The sequence below is a fragment of the Cutaneotrichosporon cavernicola genome (genome assembly GCF_030864355.1).
Source record: "Cutaneotrichosporon cavernicola HIS019 DNA, chromosome: 7b".
NCBI lineage: Eukaryota > Fungi > Basidiomycota > Tremellomycetes > Trichosporonales > Trichosporonaceae > Cutaneotrichosporon > Cutaneotrichosporon cavernicola.
In genome coordinates this window covers 936504-957074 of record NC_083400.1, presented here as the reverse complement: position 1 = coordinate 957074, position 20571 = coordinate 936504, and the positions used below count along the sequence as shown (strand labels likewise).

Genomic DNA, 20571 nt, shown 5'->3' with positions numbered 1-20571 from the left:
TCACTGGAGGTCGACCACCGCCTTGGTCGCCCACGCCCACTCGTTGACACCCGGAGCCGACTCGGTGAGAACCGAGGTGGCGTTGGCGCCGGCCTGCTCGGGCTGCTTGGCCTCGAGCTCGGCGAGGAGGTCGTCGAGACCCCTCATTTCCGAGTCGTCGAATGCAGCCGCCTCAGTGATCTCGAACCATGCGCCCTGCGCCGTGCCGCCAACTTGAGCCGAGACGACGTTGTTGCCGTCGAAGAGTGACGAGGTGGGGAGGCCGAGGTCCAGCCCCGAAGCCGAGCCAGCTCCACGATCACCCGCGCCACGACCGACAGCCGCCGCTGGGTGGCCGGCGAGTCCAAGCTGATTGTCAAAGAGTCCCTCGCCCGCTGCAGGGCCGTGCTGCGCCTCTGTGAAGAGACAGCAGACACGATCGCCACCGCTGCTGGGTGGCGAGCGAGAGGGTTTGACAGATCAACGTAGGACTGGCCGGCGTCGCCAGAAGCAACTGCCTGGTTGTGGTTGGGGTGGGGAGCGTCGAGCTGGGACTGGAGGTGAAGGGGTGATGCGACCTGGTGAGGCTCTGAGGGGTAGAGAGGCGGCGAGAGCGTTGCCTCCATGCCGGGGTGGGACTGGGGCTGAGGGAGGATTAACGCGGGAAGGAACGACGCTGGGTTGGCGTTGCCAGTGGGGCACGACGAGAAGATGTTGGCCGCCTGGCGGACAATGTTCTCGAGCATGTTGACGCGCCAGCGGAGATGCTCGTTTTGGGCGTAGAGCTCGGCTGGGTTGCTGGGCGCCATGGCCATGGGCGACTGCATGAGGTCCTGGGGAGGTGCGGGGGTGGGGGTGGCGGGGGCGAGGGCCTCCATGTTCGGCTTCATGTCCGTGAGGGCGTCGGCAGGTGGGGGGAGGACGGTGGCAAGCGAGACGCCGCAGCCAGCAGTGACAATCTCGGAGGGAATACCGAGGTCGCTGGCGAGCGATAGGACGCTGTGGGCAGGCGACGACTCGCGCGTCTTGCTGGGGCTGGAAGGTGCGCTGCCGGTGCGGAGGGCGCGGTTCTCAGCCTCAAGCTCGACCACACGGGTCTCGAGCCACGCAAGGTGTGCCTTGCGCTGATTGCGGCTGCGCTGAGCCGACTCGCGATTCCTGATGGTCTTGGTTGTTAGCTATTGTTCGGCCGATGCCAAGACAAATGACTCACCCTGGCCTCGCGGCGCGCCTTCTTTGCTACCTCTTCCTCGGAAATGTTCTGCTCAGAGGGGTCAACCTCGTTGAGCTCTTCGTCTTCCTCGTGGTCATCGTCGGGCATTGAACGTGCACGCTTGGCGGCCGGAGTATGTGCCGACGCAGACGCTGGCCGCTTAGACGATGACGCGGCGTTGGGGGTGGTAGCCGACATGATGATGTTGATGATGGTGGGGTATGGGGATGTGTGTTGATGTGGATGAATGGCTTTGGGTATCTAATAACACAATGCAGTTGTCGACGTGGCAGAATGCGTGAGTGACGTGTCTAGTCGTGAGGGTCGTGAATCAACAAGAAGGTATAAGAGGAGTGAGGAAGACGAAGATGAAATGAGGCTGTGCTAGAGCCAGAACAAAGGTTGGTGGGGTGGTGTGGTTGGGGGTCCGAGGGAAGCAAGCACAGGGAGAAGGGCGTGTGCGCGTGCGTACGGTGAAGCTGGAGGTAGCTGGGGTAGGTCACTGAATGGGGGGGGACGGTAAGAAGGTGGCAGTTGTTATAACCTGTCGACGTGGAAGGTCCATGTATGGTGGGAAGGAAGGTTGACTATACTCGTACGGTGAGAGAATGAGTATGAGCGGCATGTCTGGCCGCTCCTGGCTCCTGTACGCACAGTCCCACGCCTTTTGCGATCCTTTGAACCTTGCCTTCCCTGGCCCAACCCCCTTGCGCCAACTTGTGAATGATCGCATGTGTGAACACTCAGGAATTAGTAAATTTCAGGGCGTAGTCTCGACAAGAGATGAGATGTGATTCCCTGAGTGCTGTGGGCAGTTTCCGTCCACTTTGGCCTCGAATTCCTCTAAAACTATGAGAGTGAGGACAAGGACGATTCTGGTGTGGATCCGGTCCGCGGCGGCCCTAATACTTTTACCTAATTTACGTGCTTTAGAGTGACCCATATGACTGCGCTCTGCGGCGAAACTCGCGCACGCGCAGCCAAGGCACCTGCATTGAACCAAGCGCACACGCAAGCGCACCAGGAAAAATAGGAAAAGCAAAGCATGAGCGTAATTAGCATTGGCCCCTAAGCGGTGCACAAGTACTACGGCAGAGCTAACTAGAGATCAGAGCCTAAGGAGGGTGCGGCACTCGTATCATGGGCCCAAGCTTAGGTTGGATTGAATTGGCCAACACCAAGCTCCCCGCGCCCCGCGCCCCGCCTGCGCCTCTACCTATTCCTGCGGGATCAGGTGGGACAGCCTTTGAGGTGGGCGGGTGCTGTGGGCGGGTGCGATGGACTGCGCCGCGCCGCTGAGTGGTCTGTGTACTGTGGTGTCCATGTCAGTGCGGATTCCCTAAACCAGGGTGGTAGGGTGTGTTGCATGATCCATGATCCATACTGCATAGTCGCATGCTCTGACGTCTTAACCCATACTAGAGCACAAAAGTAATCTGATACCAGCAGGCGCAAGGGGCACCCCCCGATCCTACCAAGTAACTTGTGGTGCTTCGGCCGATGGAGCGGTGGCGGTGGCGGTGGCTGGAGGGGTAGAGGGTTAAGGACCGAGGGATCCAAGCGATTTACACCCGGTCTCATCTCGGGCCGCAGGTTACAGGAGGAGTGTGCTTGATTGAGTTGGTAAAGAGGACCGTGATATCGATCGGTTGGTAGTGAGTAGTGGGCAACCGGTGGTGCGTGCATGGTGACATCTATCCGGATAATCTGTATGGGTTTCATCGTATCATATGCTCAAGTTTGTCTCCTATCGACAGAGCCATAGAGGATTTCTAAACGCGTCACGGGTGAGGGACGAGGGACGAGGGACGGGGGACGAGGGACATTGGTAACTAACGCACGCGTGCGAGTGCGAGTGCGAGGGCACGCTGCTCAATTACTCCAATCAATTGCACCAACCGGCGGCTCCAGTATATCCAGTATTGGTTTTTCATTGTTTTACCCACGCTGTTGTTATCTGTTAGAACAACGTGCAAAAGAACACGACGGAACGCTCGCACCTCCCCTACCACGCGATTTGATTATCCGATCCTAGCATTGATTAGCTCCTCAATTCCATTCTAAGCCATCCCATGCAATGGGTCACCCTGCTCGCACTGGCAGCCACCGCACAGTTCCTAGCTCTAGCTTGAAGAGGATTGTGCGATCCGACGCACGAGTCGCCGGGCGCCACCGCACGGGCGACCGCGATTCAAAGTACAAAGCACAGTGCATAGTAGCACAATCGTGACATGTACAGTACAAACAAAAGTACAAAGACGCGTCGCCACGTGCGCGTCCATACAAGTCTCAGGTCTCGATCTCTTTGATGCTTTTGTATTTTGCTGCTTGGCGATGCATGCGTTAGCAGCAACGGTTAACACAGCACACTATGAAATTCCCACACCTTGCATCTTGGTACCCCTTGATACCCTCCCTCAAGCCCTCCCGCCGTTCCCGATGATCACGGCTGCGACTGCCGCTGCGGTGATAACTCGCGTCATGAGTCACCAAAAAGTGTGAGCTAGAGTTTGAAACGACGAGACCCCGTAACGAGGGGGTTTGTGGGAACTTGACTCTCACTCAACTGTCCGAGATATTCGGTGGACCTTGGACACCGGGCCAACTGGGCTTGAATCTTGAAGCGAGGTACCTTGCCATCCCCTTTTACCCTTCCGCAGCCCCCCGTCCGCCAGCCACCGACCGGATCACACGTGGCCATGAGCATAACATGATATACCACTCCTTTGCTACAAGTGAGGAGGCAAGATCCTGCGCCGTGGGAGTCGGCCCGCTCCCGAGGAGCCCGAACCCGGACCCTTCCCTTTCTTGCACTTGAATGGCGGCACGCGGGAGAATCAGGCCTGGACCACAGGATGACGCATGATTCTCGATCGATGATCTTCACGATCGCGCCGGGTAGCCATGGTCGGAGTTTCACACTCCGCAATCACCGGATTCAATTGCTTGCTCTTACCGCGATCTCCGGCGCTTTTGTCATGGCTGATTGCATGGCTGAGAGGCTGAGACAGTGATCAGTGAGCAGATCGGCAGATCGGCAGATCGGATCTGCAAGCACCCCAATTCCCAGAATTACCACAAGATGCCTCCGTGTGCGGCGTGTCTGCCGAGCTTGCAAGGCACACGGAACGCGAGCAGACGAGGATAAGCCAAAATAGACGCGTCAACCCCAGATATCCAGATCTATTGCCCTACTGCCCACAACCCACTGCGTCCTACATTCCTGATCGGCTGGGTCTGTATGTGTGCTTGAGACAAGTAGACAAGTAGACCGTCTCGTCCAGAGCTCGTTCCCAGCTCCCAGCTCCCAGCTCCCAGGTTTTGTTCTGTGCAGTCCGCTGGCTCGCAGCGACCAGCGTTCAGACCAAGAACAAGCCACACAGTTCGCAGCTCACATCAATCCCACACCTCGCTCCGAGTCGGCACCACGGCTCCCAAATCCATGGGGTTGCTAACATGGGACAATGGATATGTGTGTATCTGTGTAGCTGTGGCTGTGGCTGTGGCTGTGGCTGTGGCTGTGGCTGTGGTTGTGGTTTGGTTGTGGTTGTGGTTGTGTTGTGGTTGTGGTGTGTGGCTGCTGCGGCATGGCTGTGTTTGTGTTTGTGTGGCGGTGTGGCGAGAGTGCGCGGCGAGCTGTCAAGTGCCAAGCCCGAAGTGCGAGGTGCAAGCTGCGAGCTGCGAGCTGTGTGACTTGCAAGCAGCTGAGCGGCTGCTAAGCTGGTCAAGTGGCAAACGACCTTGACCTGCAATTACCCGCAACGGATCTGCTCACGTCAAGACCAAGGCAGCGCATCCGGCACAGTCCAATCAATACTTTGTCCCGACCATCTGCGCGCTCAGCCACTCTATTCCACTCAAATAATGCGTACAGTGACCCTAGTAGATGTTTGAAATCAGCTGTAGGTGCGTGGATTCTCGGGAACACTCATTCGGCCATCATGTCACACATCACACATCCCAGATCGCAATAATTGATTAACATTGTGTCGGAATCAAGCATCCTATGACTCAGTCTGAGATACACGATGCAAACTGTTCCCGCCATGTTCTCTGCTCCAGACAAATGTCCTAAGCATCTGCGCCTGGTCAAGGAATGAGTCGCGCGGCGCCCCGCGGGCGTACGAGAAGGGAGAGTGAATTAGTACAACGTCCCATGACTCATCAGTAACTGGAAACCAAGATGCAAGCTACATCGACACTCTATTGAATATGCGCCGTCTTGTCGCCAACATTCACCTCGGTGGTATCGCGCAGGTCGTCAGCCTCGTCACGAACATGCTTGTCCGCCTCGGCGGCATACCCGCCTGCACGCTCGTGCAGCGGCGCCACGACCTCCATGAGCTGCGGCCAGATCTCGTCCGACGTGTTACCCGTCAGAGAGTACAGGCAGTCGGGGTACTCGGTCGCGTACATCTGACGTTAGTGTTTGGGATGAGACCGCGGGTGCGTACCTCGAGCAGTGGGGCGGTCGCCTCGTAGTAGCTCCGCAGGCGCTTGGTGAAGACCTCGGGGGTGTCGTCGGGGCGCTTGCTAAGTGGCTCGCCGGTCTCGTCGTCGACGCCGGGGTTTTTGGGGGGGTTGAAGTCGTCGTTGTACACGCGCCCGGATGGGAGGTGGACCCAGCGAGCTGGTGTGAGAAACAGCCACGAGCGCAGCGAGCGGCGGAAACTGGTGCAGAGAGGTAGCGGGGGAAGGAGGAGGGAGGTAGAGGAAAGGAAGAGGGAGCGAAAAGAGAGGAAGGGAGAGGAGGTGTGAGAAGTGGAGAGTGGGGAAGAGGAGGGGGAAAGAGGAGAAGGGCAAGGGAGGAGGAGACGCCATCAACGCGACCGTCGAGAACGCAAGAATCGCACGCCCACTCACCCTTGATGCGCGCGAGGATGATCGAGTCGGGCACATTGAGGTTGACAACGAGGTTGAGCGGGCGGCCCTCGCTGGTCAGCACGTCGTTGAGCATCCGCCCCTGCTTGAGGGTGCGCGGGAACCCGTCGAGGATCCAGCTCTCGCCAACATGCCGGTCCAGCTCCTTGCGCACGAGTTCGACCATGAGCGCGTCGGGGACGAGGCCTAGTGTGAGCGACCACTCGAGTGTAAGAGCCGATTGTGGCCAGAGTGGTCAGAGTGTGGTGTTAGTGCGGTTGGGAGGGGAGAGGCACCGCTCGCTTCGCGCCAATCACTCCACTCCATTCACGCAACCGCTGATCACTGGTACCACTCGTCACACACGAGTGGAGCCAAGCAGCCACCAGTACTCACCACCACCCGCCACAATCTTCTCAACCGCCTTGCCGAGCTCGCTGCCCGCTTGAATCTCGTGCCGCAGTACATCGCCTGTCGAGATAAAGTTCAGGTTGTACTTCTTGACGAGGCTGAGGTTAGCAAGCGCGTCACGAGTGCAGTGAATGAAGAAGGAGGGTTCCAGATTTGTAAGGAAGTGTGAGAATCCCAAAGCCAAGGAAAGCTAAGGACTCACCGAGAGCTAAGCGTGCCCTTTCCAGCTGCCGTCAGCACTACATCTACATCGAGAGCAACCCACCGCCTGGCTTGGCCACCATGATGAGACGCAGGCTCTTGTCATCGCTCTCTGGCGCGCGTACCCCGGCCTCAACATTACGCGCCGCCTGGTCGAGCATGCCGCGGAGCTGGGCCTCGTAGTCGCGCACTGGGGAGGGGGAGGAGTATGTGCGGGCCAGGACTGAGACGGCAGCCGAGGTCTGCCGCACCGGAGAGCTTGCCCGGTACGCGGGGTTGAGGCGAGAGACGCGCACGGCCTGGAAGACGGAGCGGCGCAGCATTTTGTCCAGACGTCAAGAGGTCAAGGATGGAGAGATGGAGAGTGGATAGTCAAGTTGACAGTCTCGGGTGGAGGCGCACTTAGCCGGGCCGAGTGACCCAGGTGAATTGTGGGGTACCCCACTGTTTCCAAGTTACCTCGACCTTGATTAGAATCCGCATTAGTAGCTCAATTCGTATCTACACATTAGGAATCCACGTGACCGTGCCTGCCTGTTTCAACGATCCAACATTGAACAATCCATTCATACTCAACACTCTCACAACATCCACTCACCCACAATCACATACTCGCCATGGCAGCAGTCGCCACCGATGCAGCCAAAAAGGACACCAAAAAGGACACACTCGACGGATTTCTGCGGTACAATGCCTACCCATCGCGCACCTTTGCCGCGCGCGGCCTAACCGTACGTCCTCCTCCCCTCCTTTCTGACACCAGGTTCCCAAACTCGGCCGCCCGACAGAGGTGCGCTCTGGAGGATCACCATTCATCCGTACCCTCGCCTTTAATAACGACGGAACCCGCTTGGCGGTCGGACACGAAACGCGCGTACTCCGCCTCTATCCCGTTGCCGCGGGGGTCATCACCGACAGGCCAACAAGCCTCCCTCCCAAGGGAGAGAGCCCGCACCGCGGTAACGTCGGCAGCCTGGCGTGGTCGCCTACCGACTCCAACATCCTCGTGTCAGGATGTAAAGGCGCGCGCGGTGACTCTGTCGTCGCAGTGTGGGACGTTTCTGCGGGCACAGCAACGCAGTTCAGCATACCTGGCGACGTGCTGCACGTCGCCTTCCATCCGTCAGGGCGGCATTTTGCGGCGGTGTGTCCGCGCATCGAGCGGGATGTAGTGTTCTTCTACCACCTCAAGGACGGGGTGTGGGCTAAGCGCGAGGACGTGCAGATTAACGGCGCGGGGGTACCCGGCGGAGAGGAGGTGAGCGAGGAGAGGGGCCGGAAACAAGGGATATGCTGACCGCAGCAAGTCAACTCGTTCCGTTTCGGGAACGGAGGCGGGTCCGGCCTAGCCGTGAACCAGGACGGCGCGCTCAACACGTGGTTCTACCCCGTCGACGAGATTGTGCGGGGCCAGACGGCCGAGCGACCGGCCAAGCGCGCGCGTACCGAGGAGAAGGAGGAGGCTGAGGAAGAGGCCGAGGTTGTGGAGAGGGAGCCGACACCCGAGGCGCCAGAGGTGATCGTGGTGCCCGAAACTGAGGGCGAGGGAGAGGGAGAGGGAGAGGGCGAGGGAGAGGGCGAGGGCGAGGGAGATGGAGATGGAGAGGGAGAGGGAGAGGGAGAGAGGACCGGTGAAGGAGAGGGAGAGGTGGTTGCGGAAGACGAGACGGGCGAAGGCGAAGGCGCGGAGGGCGACGAAGCGGACGGGACGGACAAGCCGGAAGGAAAGGCCGACGACGACGAACCAGCCCGGCAAGCAGAGTCCAGCGCCGCCGACGCCGCGACAGACGGCGACGCAGCCATGGCCGACGCGTCTCCCGCCCCTGCGTCCCCTGCCGAGCCAGCTCTCCCTACTCCTGCACGCACCCCAGCACCCGGCACTCCTGCACCCGCCACCCTATCCGCCGGAGCACTCGCCGCGTCCACCCAGCCTTCCCGCGCACCCTCCCCTACACAATCCGAGAAAGATGCTGCCTCCGCCGTAGCCCGCGCCGCACGCGAAGCCCACACGCGCCAAATCCAGCTCGAGCGAGGCCCCAGAAAGGGCGTGTCCATCGGCCTCTCTCTTGCATTAGCCGTCGACCCTCGTGGACGGTGAGTCTCTCCTCTATCCAACTGACAACAGATACTACGCGGTTGGCGGGCACGACGCGCGTCTTTCCCTCCTCTCCACAACCACATTGGCGGCCACAAGGACGTGGGACGAGTACGCCGCCCCCGTCCGCCACCTGTCGTTCAGCACCGACGGCGAGTTTCTCGCGGTTGGCGGCGATGAGGCCGTCATCACCATCTTCGCTGTTGGCAACGGGGAAGTGATCGCTCGCATCCCTTGTATGGGCCATGCGACCGCGCTATCCTGGCATCCGGGCAACGTGCTTGCGTACGCGACCAACGCAAAGAACCGTGGGGTTGGGTGGTGGTACGTCACTGTCGATTTGTAGTTTATTGCGGAGATGAAGGTCGTGTTGCGCTTCATTCACAAGGCTACCTGCACCTTTCGGGACTTTGTCTTGGATGTGTTCGGGGCGCGCCAGCTCTTGATGGGAGCGTAATCGCAGCACAGTAACCTGTTCAACTTGAACCAGTGGAGGCGTTCCATTACGGGACGTACTAGGCGAGCATCTTGGACTTTTCAGCGCATGTAGATGGTGGAATCGCGCTGGACTTTTAACGCACGTAGGTGGAAACGCGCTGGACTTTCAGCGCATGTAGATGGTGGAAAACGCGCTGGACGATTTGCTCGACCTGACCGATCTTGTGCCTCAAGGAGGACAGCCAGCAGCCCGCACGTTGCCGCCCACATTTCTCTCTTGAACGTCATATGCGTTTGCCAGCTTGGGCCCTTGCAATCCACCCTCGAAACACCGCGAATGTCGAGGCGGGGCTGTGGACAGGTGTTGGCCCGGGTCCACGTGGGTGAGGAGCGGGTCTGCGATGACTGGGAATGGCTAAGTGGCAAAGGGCTCGATGCGAGATGAGACAATGAAAAGAAAGAACGGCTCATCGGCGCCATGTCATGTCCTGGCGTCCTGGATCAAGGAAGAGAGAACCACTCAACGACCGTTTGGCGAACCATGACATGTGACGACTCTGGATGCGGAAAGAGAGAGGTCAAGTTGTGCGCAGGTGCTGACTGGAGCAGGAGCGCGGCAAAGTACAACATGTGAGCGAGCACAGTTGACGTACTACACACCGCCAAAAAAGTATCCCGACACTGTTCATATGCATGACACACAGCTATTACATTGTACGAATCCCGATGCTGATGGAGCCGAATCTTACTCCGACCCGAACTTGGTGAAGAACTTGAAGAAGGCGACGTTTCCGGCGTCGTCGAGGCCGCTCTCGTAGACAAAGTGCGACGAGACGTACGCAGACCAAGCGGCCTTGAGGTACGCGGGCTCGAGGCGAGCCATCATGTTGTCAATGCCACCGAGCTTGTCCTGGAGAGTCTGGGGGAATGCGCGCTTGAGGACATTGCGGCGGGCAACCTCGTTGTCGTACAGGTCCGAGTTCTCGAGCGAGTCCTGGAGCTTGTTGAGGGTGGTGGAGAGCTCGTCCGAGATGGCGGTGCGGCTCTTGGCACCCTTGTTGGCGTTCCAGGTCTTCTGAATGCAGTTGAACTCGGCGGCGGCGTTCTCGCAGATCTTCTGCTGGACCTCCTTGACGTAGGTCTGGTAGAAGGGCGAGGGCTTGTCGGTGTAGCTCATGTTCTCAGCGTACTCCTCGTCGTTGAGGGCGATACCAGTGAGGACCTCGAGCGACGACGAGGTGACACCACCCTTGTTGGTCGACGAGTCCTTGAACTGCACCACGCCCTTCTTCTCCATGTAGAAGCGGGCCTGCTGCGAGAAGAAGAGGTTGGCGCCCTCAACAATGTACTTGAAGTTGGGCTTGCCCTCGGCGTCAACAAGTCGGTTGACGTTCGTGATGTTGACGGCCTCGGGGCGACCACCGCAGGGCACGAACAGGTCGCACTTGACGCGAAGGTGGAAGGTGTTGCGGAGCTCAAGACCGCTGTCAATGATCTCGCCCGACGGGAGCTTGATGTTGGTCTCGTCGACGAGGACCTTGTAGCCCTCAGGGCTGAGCTTCGCGGCGTCGAAGTGGATGATCATCTTGCGGGCACGAGCAAGGCGGACGAGCTCGGCGCGGTCCAGGCCCTTGGGGTCGTAGATGACACCCGAGCCGTCGATGATACCGACCGTCTTCTCCTTCTCGCTGGCAAGGAGAATCTCGTTCGAGCCCAGGTCACCGTCGGGCCCACCAGACTGGAGCTTGGTGACTTCCTTGACGTTGGCGCAGTAGGTCTTGAGCACGCCGAGGACGTACTGGCGGACCGAGAGCGAGGTCATGCCGTAGCGGTCGTGGGGCACACCACCGAGAAGGTTGCTCTTGCCGGTGGTGAAGCCGCGCCACCAAGGAGCACCACGCTTCTTGGCGTGAAGGGCAGCCCAGTCCATCATCTCGGCGGTACCCTCGTCAGGGCCGAGGAAGAGAACCTCGGGTGAGTCACGGCCCGAGATGTCGACGATTGGGCCCTTGATGCCGGGGCTCTGGCCGGGGATGAGGAGGTCAATGAGCGAGTCGATGTACTTCTCGAAGCAGACCTCGTAGTCGGCACCGAGCGAGGGAAGGATGGTACCCTTGGAGCCGCCCTCAGGAATGTCCTTGTTCTTGAGGGTCTGGGTGTAGGCAAGGTTGTAGTTCTCGTCGAAAAGGTTGCGGATGTTGGCAGCCCAGTTCTCCTGGTTGCGCGAGCGGACGAGACGGATACCGCCACGAGCAACGTCGCGGAAGCGGACGTGGAAGCCGCGGAAGTCGGAGCCGACAATGAGGAAGATGCCGAAGGGAGGCTTGGGGTACTCAATGTCCGGGAGGAACGAGGGGTCGAGGCGGAAGGAGAGCGCGACCTTGGTGTTTTGGTAGAAGTTGCACTTGAGGACGTGCTTGTTGAAGATGAGGCACGCCTCGAGGACCTGGGCGGCGCGGCTGTTGGTAGCCTCGCGCTTGATCTTGTGGTAGAGGTCCTCGTCCGAGAGGGGCTCGACCGTCTTGATGCGCTGGTACGAGAGGGTCGGGGTGAGCTGCGACGCCTCGTCGGCCGCGGGGTAGTGGACCATGGCGAAGTTGATGTAGAGGAGGCGCATGAGCTCGGGGTGAGTCATGATGACATCGCGGATGCTCTCGCGAGTGAACGTCTCCTCACGGAAGCGCGTCTTGATCTTGGCGAGAACATCCTCGTGGTCCGGGTTGTTGTCGTCAAGAACGTCCTTGAGCGCTGCGTAGGCAGGGCCGAGGCGGTTGCAGAAGTGCTGGGTGAAGATCCAGCAGACGTAGGCGTAGGTGGCCTCCTGCACGGCGTGGGGAGACTCGCCCTCGGCAACCGAGAAGAACGGGTTGTCGGGCAGGCAGTAGAGGAGCGAAGCCTCGCGGACGACCTGCTGGATCGAGTGCTCGATAGGAGGAGCCTGGGTGTTGGGGATGGGGCCGAGGTAGAGCGAGATGATGGTCACGCCGTTGGCGAACTGCTCGACAAACTTGCGGGTGCTGTAGAGACCGTAGAAGTGGTACAGGTCCGAGAGGGCCGAGAAGTAGCGACGGGTGCCGCCCTGCTTGTAGCCGATGATGATGCGGTACTCGCGAGTGTCCTCGAGCTGGAAGCTCTCAATGACGGGGCCCGAGCGCTTCGAAACCTCGTCCATGATGCTCTGGTAAATGTCGATCGTGGTGGGGGTAGCCTTCTCGAGGAAGACCTTGTCTGAGACCGACTTGATCTCGGTGGTTCCGGCCGCGGTCTTGACCTCGCCGCCGGCGGGGAACTCGCAGCGCGAGACGAAGTAGGTGCGGAGCTGCTGCGAGACGCTGGCCGAGATCGAGCCGGCCGAGCGGTACGACTCGAGGCGGAACGACTTGTCCTTGGAGGCCTTGTCGAGGAACTGGTCATCGATGCGCTTCTCGACGGTGGCACCGGGGCCGTCCTTGGCCGAGACGCCGGCAGCCGACGAGTGGATGAAGACGGCGCCCTCACGGGTACCGGCCTTGCACTCCTCCTCGGTGGTGATCTTCTCAAGGTCGATCTTAAGCTGGGTGGGGTCGTGCTTGGTGTAGGCAAGGAGCTGCGGGGTTAGCTTGGCTGTTCGACTGGCGTGGTGAGGGGACGTGGAGGACTCACCTTGGCACTGAAGAGGGCGAGAATCGAGTCGGCAACGACAGAAGGCGACTCGGACGAGAAGTAGGCGTTGTCAATGCCGAGCGAGTTGTAGAACCAGTCGACCTCGCCGCTGACGAGCTCAGCGGGCATGAAGCCAGACTCGGTGAGAATCTGGGCAACCTGCGCCTGCTGAGTGGCCTTGGCCGGGAAGGGCGACGAAATGTACCCGCTGTTGTCAGCTGCCATCCTGGGAGTGAGGGGTTGGAGAAGAGAGTGTGGTGTAGCGCGCTCTACACTCGCTCCGCGGGGGAGTGAGGTAGCCACGTCTACATCTGGATGGAGTCTGGTAAAGGTACTCACACGCTGTCCAGGCGCTGGCGGCCGCCAAACTTGGAGGGGTCAACGTGCTTGGGAAGCGGGAGGCCGCTCTGGAGGTCAGCGGGGCTCGAGCGGGGCCAGGGCAGGTTACTCACCGGGGCGGTGGTGCTAGTGGGGGTCGCCATTTTGACTAGATGGAGGAGGAAAAGGGGGAAGAGTGAAGAGTGAAGAGACACTCAGGCTGGCAGTCAGTATTTTATGATCCAATGGCAGTCGCCAGCAAAGAGGAGGAGTGATAGCCGACAAAGGGTCAGAAGGGCCTTGGCATCGGCTTCGCGGCGATGTCGGAATGTGGTTGGAGCGTAGACAAGAAAGGAAGACTCACCTATGCCAAAAGTGGGAGAGACGGGAGAGAGGAAGCTGTTTGTGTAAGAACGAGTAGGAGGGGGGAAGGTGGTGAGAAGGTGGTGAGAAGTGGATGGGGAAGAAAGAAAAGGATGTTGAGAATGTCCAGAATATGTTTGGAGAATCCAAAAGTGGGCTAGGATTGTGACGTAGCCTTTGACGTGTAGGAGCAAGCGGGGGGGGGAGGGGGGAAGGAGGGAAGGGGGGATCTGAACCTCGCATTGGCGGCTATTGTCCATTCGCTAGCCTTCCAGCAACACCATTCGCATTGCGCATTGCGCATTCACCAATCCTCTCAGCTCCAAGGGCCTCCCAAATGAGAATGGGCTAGTCGTGGCGCTGCTCGAGCCGCCCCAGCCTAGGCCGGGGTACGTGGTTACGCTCAGCCGCCGCCACCGCTCGGTCCTCACGGCCTTCCGCAGCGCACGGCAACGGCAATGGCAACGGCAACAGCCAACCGGTAACAGCCAACGGCAACGGCCAACTCGATGTTATCCGTTCCGTTCGCGCCGTGCCTCACGCACGTCCCAAGCAGTACAGCCCACATAATCTTCACCGTACGCTTTACACAGCACGTTCATCAACTTTGGTGCCGAATGTCGAGCTCGGGGAATGAAATGATCGGCAACCAACGCTCAGATACTCACCTGACCGAACTTTGGAGTCCAACGATTAAACGGTTTAACGGGGTAGCGGGGGGGGGGTGTAAAGGTGGTAGTGGAGAACGATATGGGAGATGGGTTTGTCCGAGGACGGGATGGGGGTTCAGAGTGACGCAAGCTGGCTGATAATAAAGGATCTAGCGTTCCAGCGTTCTAAGATGTTGAGGCGAGAACTGCGAGGTAAGCGCTGATCAACGGCCACTTCGAAATAGCTTGGGTCGGCATGCACCGAGGGAATCACCTCGTTCCTGGGGGGACATGGTCCCATTCGAAATACATACCCCAACGTGTGGTCAGCCTCTGACCTTTCTGGCTGTTTTCCTGTTCGGTAGCAGCACTGGGGCCAGGGTCAGAGCACGACTAGACCAGGTGATGCGGCTGCGGGGGAGGAGACGCAGGCAACATCCGCAGGCCTTTGTGTGACGCGGGGCTCCCGGGCAAGCGGGAGTGTGGGTTTGCGTCACTGCACTGGAGAAATGAGGGGGGCAAGATGGATTATGGCACATTGACATGACAGCCCGTAAACTAGGCTCCGGCCGAGCTCCAAGTGGCCGATGCAAACTCAGATGCACCCAACCGGCGACCTGAAGCACCAACCCAAGACTGGCCTACCTCTCAGCCTGGCGCTTCAGTTTCATCGGTGCATCGGTGTCTCTTGCTTGTATCGGTGCGCCGTTGGTGGTGCGGAGAAGGCTTCTCTCGCTCCTTACCCGTCCTTGCACACGACTGGGCCCAGGGGCGCCGTGACATACCAATGTACAAAGGTGGGCGCCTGGACGCCTGGGCGCCTGGGCGCGCGTGTCTGTGCGGCCCCAAGAGAAACCGAGGTCCCCCAGGCCGACACGGGCAGTGCACACGCGCGCGCTCCAGTCGCGCCATCCTTTGCAGCTTCGCGTTTCGAACGGCACACGTTCATAAACCAACAAGGGGCAATAGAAGCCGACTACTCGAAATACCCCATCCCCACATTCGAAATCGGGCTTCCGTATCTGACTCCGCTCCAGCCGCGTCGTCGCCCTTCGGCATAAAACAACAATTGTTGAGCCCTGGGGGTGGCGGCAGGTACGAGGTGGGCCAGGTGCGCCAGGTGCGCCAGGAGAGGAAGGAGAGGAGTTGGGTGGACCGGGTGGGGACCTGGTGGCCATGTGGGGCCTAAAATTCAGAGCTGCATCAGATCTAGAAGATACGGCTTGGGCGATACTGGCGAGACAGTCGGCCGACCGTAATCTGCCTGATAGCATATAGAAACAAACTCCGGCTTGGTGCTGACCGACGACTCTGACTCTGCGCCATTTCTGCTGCCAAATACACCGGTCACGCTTGCGCGCGTCCTCATCACGTACTCTGATTGCTACTGCATGACTGTGTGAGGGCAGATTGTGCACTGTACCACATTTCATTGCGCCACGGATCCTAGCCGCTGTTTACCGATATTCAACTGGCCGACCCAAATGGCCGCATCCATCCTTGGCAGGAACGTACTGGGTTCAAGGCACCAGCGGCTGTTGTGGACTGTACTGTAGCAGGGAGCTCCTAGGAAGCACATGGACAAAGCGGAGCGGCGAGGAGCGGAGAGGAGAGCGCTCTTGGTCTTGGTCTTGCTCTGCTCTTGCAAGCGGCGACCAGTCGACCCGCGACCAGGCCTCGGCGCTCTGTACCACCCGCATGGGCTGTTTCAGCGCCCTCGCATAAGCCAGCAACGTCGTCTTCTGCGTCTCGGGCTTAATTTGTGCTTTGTCGTTGCATGCGCAGGCCACCACTGCAGTCGCACAGTCGCACTCACAGTCAGATTGCATAATCATTGCACAATCATATCTCCTGTTCTGGGGCTTGAGCACGATGCGGCTCCTGTGCGTCGGTTCCACTCCTGTTAATCCCTGCCCGGTGCATCAACCCGTGTCGATTCTGGATAACTGGGGGACCTGACGCGGCTAACTCGCTGTCAACCTGATAATCTTATCTCACAACCTTTTTTAGCGCAGATTTCGAGATAGGATCTCGAGGGTACTCCATGGCCTGCCCTCGTCCACTTGAGCGAGTGATATGGACGCCGCGCCTCGGCCAAGTCGACCGCATCCATTCCAATGAATAGTCTCTGCATTCAACGCTCGCGGTCCTCCAGTCCATCTCAATAGGACTCATCTTGAACAGAACGACACCAATCATCCGCCACTCATCTTGAACAGAACGACACCAATCACCCGCCACATCGCCACATCGTTCTCACGCCCCGTTAGCCACCACACACAGCTGGCGCCGCGCCACGAGTACTGGCTAACAATACTGCACCAATACGAATGAGACCTTAATCGGAAGACGTAGCTAGCATCTGGATTGACATTCAAGTTACACTGTTGATCCCCACATCATCCCTCACACCAACCCCGCACCCCCTTCATACTCATTCACGAAGGGCAGCGTCTCCTCTCCTCTTCTCTTCCTGAAGTTCCCCTACCAGTTTCTTACAACCCGATGGACATCATCCCTCACACCAACCCCGCACCCCCTTCTATACCCATTCACGAACTCCTCTCCTCTTCTCTTTCTCAAGTTCCCCTACCAGTTTCTTTCAACGGATGGCGACCGAGAACCGACTGGCCATAAACCCATATCGTTGCAATGGCAGCACAAGCGTCAGATATCTGCCCAAGAAGTATCTTCCGACCGCCTCAAGCGATCCTCAATGTGCGAGTCCCAACTGAGGCTGGGTGGGGCACCTCAAGGAGATGGTCAACTGACCCACCCGCACTCGCATCCCAGCCCTCACCGGTCATCCTCACAGATACTTGCGCATACGCAACTCTGAATTACTGTTAGGGCCTTTCTCGACAACTCCTAGGGGGTAGTAATCGCGATTAAGAACCCTGCTGGGCGCAGTCGAGGGAACCGACCATGATTGGCGTTGATGTCAAGGTGAGAGAGTGTGGGGTAGAATAGTGGTAGGTGGGCTGGGTAAGGCTAAGTAAAACTGGGTAGAGAATTACTCGGTTGACGGGTTAGGGAGGCATGGGTAGTGTACTTGGTTAAGTGCAAGGTTGTGGTGATATACTTGAGCTACTGTATCGTCCAGGAGCACAGGTATAGCTTAGTTAGCAGAATGTTAGCTGGGGCCGGGTACTGCCAGACGTCGATGTATCGGCATGGGAAAGGATTGGGGTGGGGAACTTGCAACTCGCCACACCGAGCGTTAGCGAACCAGCTGAGCAAGCCCAGGCCATGTAGAGGAAAATCAATTGCATCGTACAGACAATCTAGCTACGGGATAGGATACGGACGGGTATTGATATCTCAAGAAGAACAAAGGAGACGAAGCAAGAAACGACAGTTGGCCAAACGCGGTCAGGTAAGCGCATACAGCCGTTCCTTTGCTGACACGTCGATAGAGCCATACGCCTTGTCCTGGTTGAGGACAACGGCGTCCCGCGTCCCAAGAACCAAAAGTTCAAAGAACATGGCAGAGACGGCGCGCTTACTCGCCCCACTAGCAAGCTTTGTGAAACTGACGCGCTTGTCCGCCGCCTCAATCGCGTCAAGCTCGCGACGCAGCACACCCATCGCCAGTGTCGTGTTACGGCTGAAGCCGTCCGCCTCGTGTTCAGAGTCCGACTGCGTCTGCTGGCTGGAGAGGGTACGTGTGTCAAAGACGGCGAGGGGGTGGGTCCTGTCCGCCAACGGGGCCGAGGGTTCGCGGGGGAGCGCAACGGATGGCTCGCGGGTTGCACTCCGCCGGACCAGGTCTAGCGGAATGTCTAACTCCAAGTCGAGCACGGGCTCAAAGGACTGGAAACCTTCACCATGTACGCTTGGCGTGTGGGACTCGCGGCGCCCGACCTCGACCTCCTCCTCGTGCTGCTCCTGCTCCTCCTCGGTCTCGGGTGAACGCTCGACCGCCTTGCGCTGCCGCTTAGCCGGGCGGGGTGGCGGGCTGACGGGCGGCTCCTCCCGTGTCCGCCGGAGCACGTCGGATGGGAACGTGAACAGCTCTGCAAGTTCTGGCGCAAGGCCGGGGGGGCCGGCAAAGAGGCGCGCGCCAATCATCGGAATAAAATGTGCGACGGGGTCGTTGAGGATGTCGCGGAGGCGCAGCGCGGCGGGGTTGGCGGGGATGAAGTTCTCCTCACCGAGGATGGGTGAGTCGTCTGTGGGCGGGAAAAAGTCCTCGTCGGGAAGCTCGAGTTCGGCGTCAGCGCGGACAATGCGCAGGCGCTTGGCGCGCGGAGCGGCCTTGGCGTCTGCGACACGCTTCGCCACACGAGGAGTGAGTTCGAGCGTCTCAGGTGGAGGTGTCGACAGCTCGCTCGACGATCTGCGGGCACGCTCCTCCGCCGCGATAGGCGCTTCCGGCTCAAGCTCGGGAAGGTCGGCCAAGTCAAGGCCAAGGTCGAGAGGCTCGAATGTGTCACCGGCGTCAAAAGGCTGGTCGAGCTCCATTTCCTCGTGAATAACACTCGGAGTGCGAAGCACACTCTTGGATCGGGAGCGTTCGGAGCGCGCTTCACGTGCAATTTCCATGCTCATGTCCTCGAAGCCCAAGTCGAGGCCGAGATCAAGGTCGATCGGCTGAAAGTCCTGACTGTCGAGGTGCTGCGTCGACGACTCGACGCTTCCTGCCCGCGAGCTGCCACCGTAAATACTAGCTGCACGTGGTCGGCCAAAGTTGAAGGCGCCATACTCGCGCGCATTCGTCTGGGTGAGCGGCGCCGTGTGCAACCCCCCACCTCCGGGGATGCGAACGTCAAACGTGCCCCAGTCGAACATGTCGAGCGCCTCAAACTCGCCAGCGCCGCCAGACTCGAAAGTGATGGCGCCGCGCGACGCGCGCACCTGGTCTTGCGGCAGGTCGACGGCACCAGGGCGGAACGTCATGCTGATGCGCTCACGCGCTTCGCGGCAGTCGTCCATCAGATACTGGACTTTGCGTCCATAAATACGCACAACACCGAGCATGAGCTGGCCGGAGACGCGCAGCGCCATCGGCCGACTCTCGGTCAGAATCGCGTCTGCGTGAGCGTAAACAATGATACCGACATACCGACACTCTCGCCCACGTCGACACCAAGCGCCTGCTGCTTGCTGAGCTTGCGCTCGTGGTGCGCCGAGAGCCACACCTTTGCGAGCGAGCCGCGCTTGTCGAGGATGAGGTCTGAGAGGAGCATGGTGGGTGGTGGTGGGGAAGGACGCGCCAGGCGCCTTTAAAGGACGAGGTGAGAGGCTGCCAGACGAGAGAATGGCACGCTGTTCTCGCGTGTAGTAGCGGGAATGTGGGTGCCCGCGTTCAAAACAGGTTTATAGATGGATGTCAAGCGGATGGTGAGGTGGATGGTGAGGTGGATGGTGAGCGCGACTGGAAATGGGATGAGCAGGGAATAAGTACAGTAAGATGAGGTTTAAGGCCAAGGATGAGGGATACCAAGGGGGGAGATGGATCGTCAGGGGATCGAACAGATGGCTGGTCGCCAATATCCAAGCTACTCTGGTTGACTGGACTCTCCATTGACCGCGCCTGACTTTAGTTTAGTGCGCCTATTCAATATATCGGAGGCCTAAAATTAGGGATTAGGCGTCTGGGGTCCAGGACCGGCACGGCCCGATCCGCACGGGCAGTACGATTCCCAGTTGGTAGTGTCGTCGTTCCATGCTGTCCACAATGCACCTTGTTGCGTTGCGAACATGGATGACCTGAAACAGCGCGAATCACCCAACTAATGCATATAACCAGCCCAAGATACAAAGGGGACAAGTAGGGCAATGTGGCGAGCACCACAACCGCGCTTGAACCAACAGCCTCCAGCCCACCCCGCCTTCTTTTAAAGTCCAGTCGGCCGTGTGCTGAGTTCAGATGTGGCGGAGTATAGAGCCAACACGTCTTGACTAATGCGACGCAACGCCTCTACGCCAGCACCGTCCACATGTCGCGCCGACGTGCCCTTGAAGAGGACGGGGGGGGGGGGGGGGGGGGGGGAGGCTTGGACGCCCTGTCGCGGGTTGTATTCATCTCATCCAAGATCGCCTTGCGTCGCAGTTCGGGCTTGGGCGACAGCGGTAGGTTGAGCACAACACCTCACGAGCTACGGGAAACCGCCATACGCGCGTTTCAGGAGACGCAGGCTGCGTGGGTGCAACGCTTCCCAGCGCTACGTGTCCCAGAACTGTTACGACGAATCGCGAGAGCACGAGCAGCTCGACGGCTTCCCGTACAACCTCGGGTTGTCCCGCCCACCGTCTCCGCATCGCCTCCGCATCTAACCGTACCATCTCCACTTGATCACTGGTCAGCTTAATCTCGTCAGCAACGTCACCACCTCAACACGCCCCTAGCACGCCCGTCGCAAGCCGCAAGACTGCTACCTCAATGCATTCAATGCACG

At 59.2% G+C, this 20571-nt stretch overlaps 5 protein-coding genes across 5 annotated transcripts; 1 reads left to right on the top strand and 4 right to left on the bottom strand.

Annotated features, from left to right (window-relative positions):
- Nucleotides 1-1390, bottom strand: CcaverHIS019_0705910 (uncharacterized protein; the record flags this gene model as incomplete). Its single annotated transcript, XM_060604041.1, has 3 exons — nt 1-430; nt 472-1145; nt 1193-1390. 3 exons carry the CDS (start codon nt 1388-1390, stop codon nt 1-3), a joined length of 1302 nt encoding a protein of 433 aa, XP_060460275.1.
- Nucleotides 1391-5395: 4005 nt separating this feature from the next.
- ADK2 (uncharacterized protein) lies at nt 5396-6987 on the bottom strand (the record flags this gene model as incomplete). Its single annotated transcript, XM_060604040.1, has 6 exons — nt 5396-5608; nt 5647-5822; nt 6056-6259; nt 6449-6561; nt 6666-6690; nt 6729-6987. The coding sequence occupies 6 exons, from the start codon at nt 6985-6987 to the stop codon at nt 5396-5398; spliced, it is 990 nt and encodes a 329-aa protein (XP_060460274.1).
- Nucleotides 6988-7281: 294 nt separating this feature from the next.
- Nucleotides 7282-9105, top strand: CcaverHIS019_0705890 (uncharacterized protein; the record flags this gene model as incomplete). Its single annotated transcript, XM_060604039.1, has 4 exons — nt 7282-7395; nt 7428-7922; nt 7968-8758; nt 8790-9105. The coding sequence occupies 4 exons, from the start codon at nt 7282-7284 to the stop codon at nt 9103-9105; spliced, it is 1716 nt and encodes a 571-aa protein (XP_060460273.1).
- An 837-nt stretch (nt 9106-9942) lies between these two features.
- Nucleotides 9943-13321, bottom strand: GDH2 (uncharacterized protein; the record flags this gene model as incomplete). Its single annotated transcript, XM_060604038.1, has 4 exons — nt 9943-12783; nt 12840-13047; nt 13179-13246; nt 13292-13321. 4 exons carry the CDS (start codon nt 13319-13321, stop codon nt 9943-9945), a joined length of 3147 nt encoding a protein of 1048 aa, XP_060460272.1.
- A 4221-nt stretch (nt 13322-17542) lies between these two features.
- Nucleotides 17543-19359, bottom strand: ETF1 (uncharacterized protein; the record flags this gene model as incomplete). Its single annotated transcript, XM_060604037.1, has 2 exons — nt 17543-19203; nt 19236-19359. 2 exons carry the CDS (start codon nt 19357-19359, stop codon nt 17543-17545), a joined length of 1785 nt encoding a protein of 594 aa, XP_060460271.1.
- Nucleotides 19360-20571: the final 1212 nt, after the last annotated feature.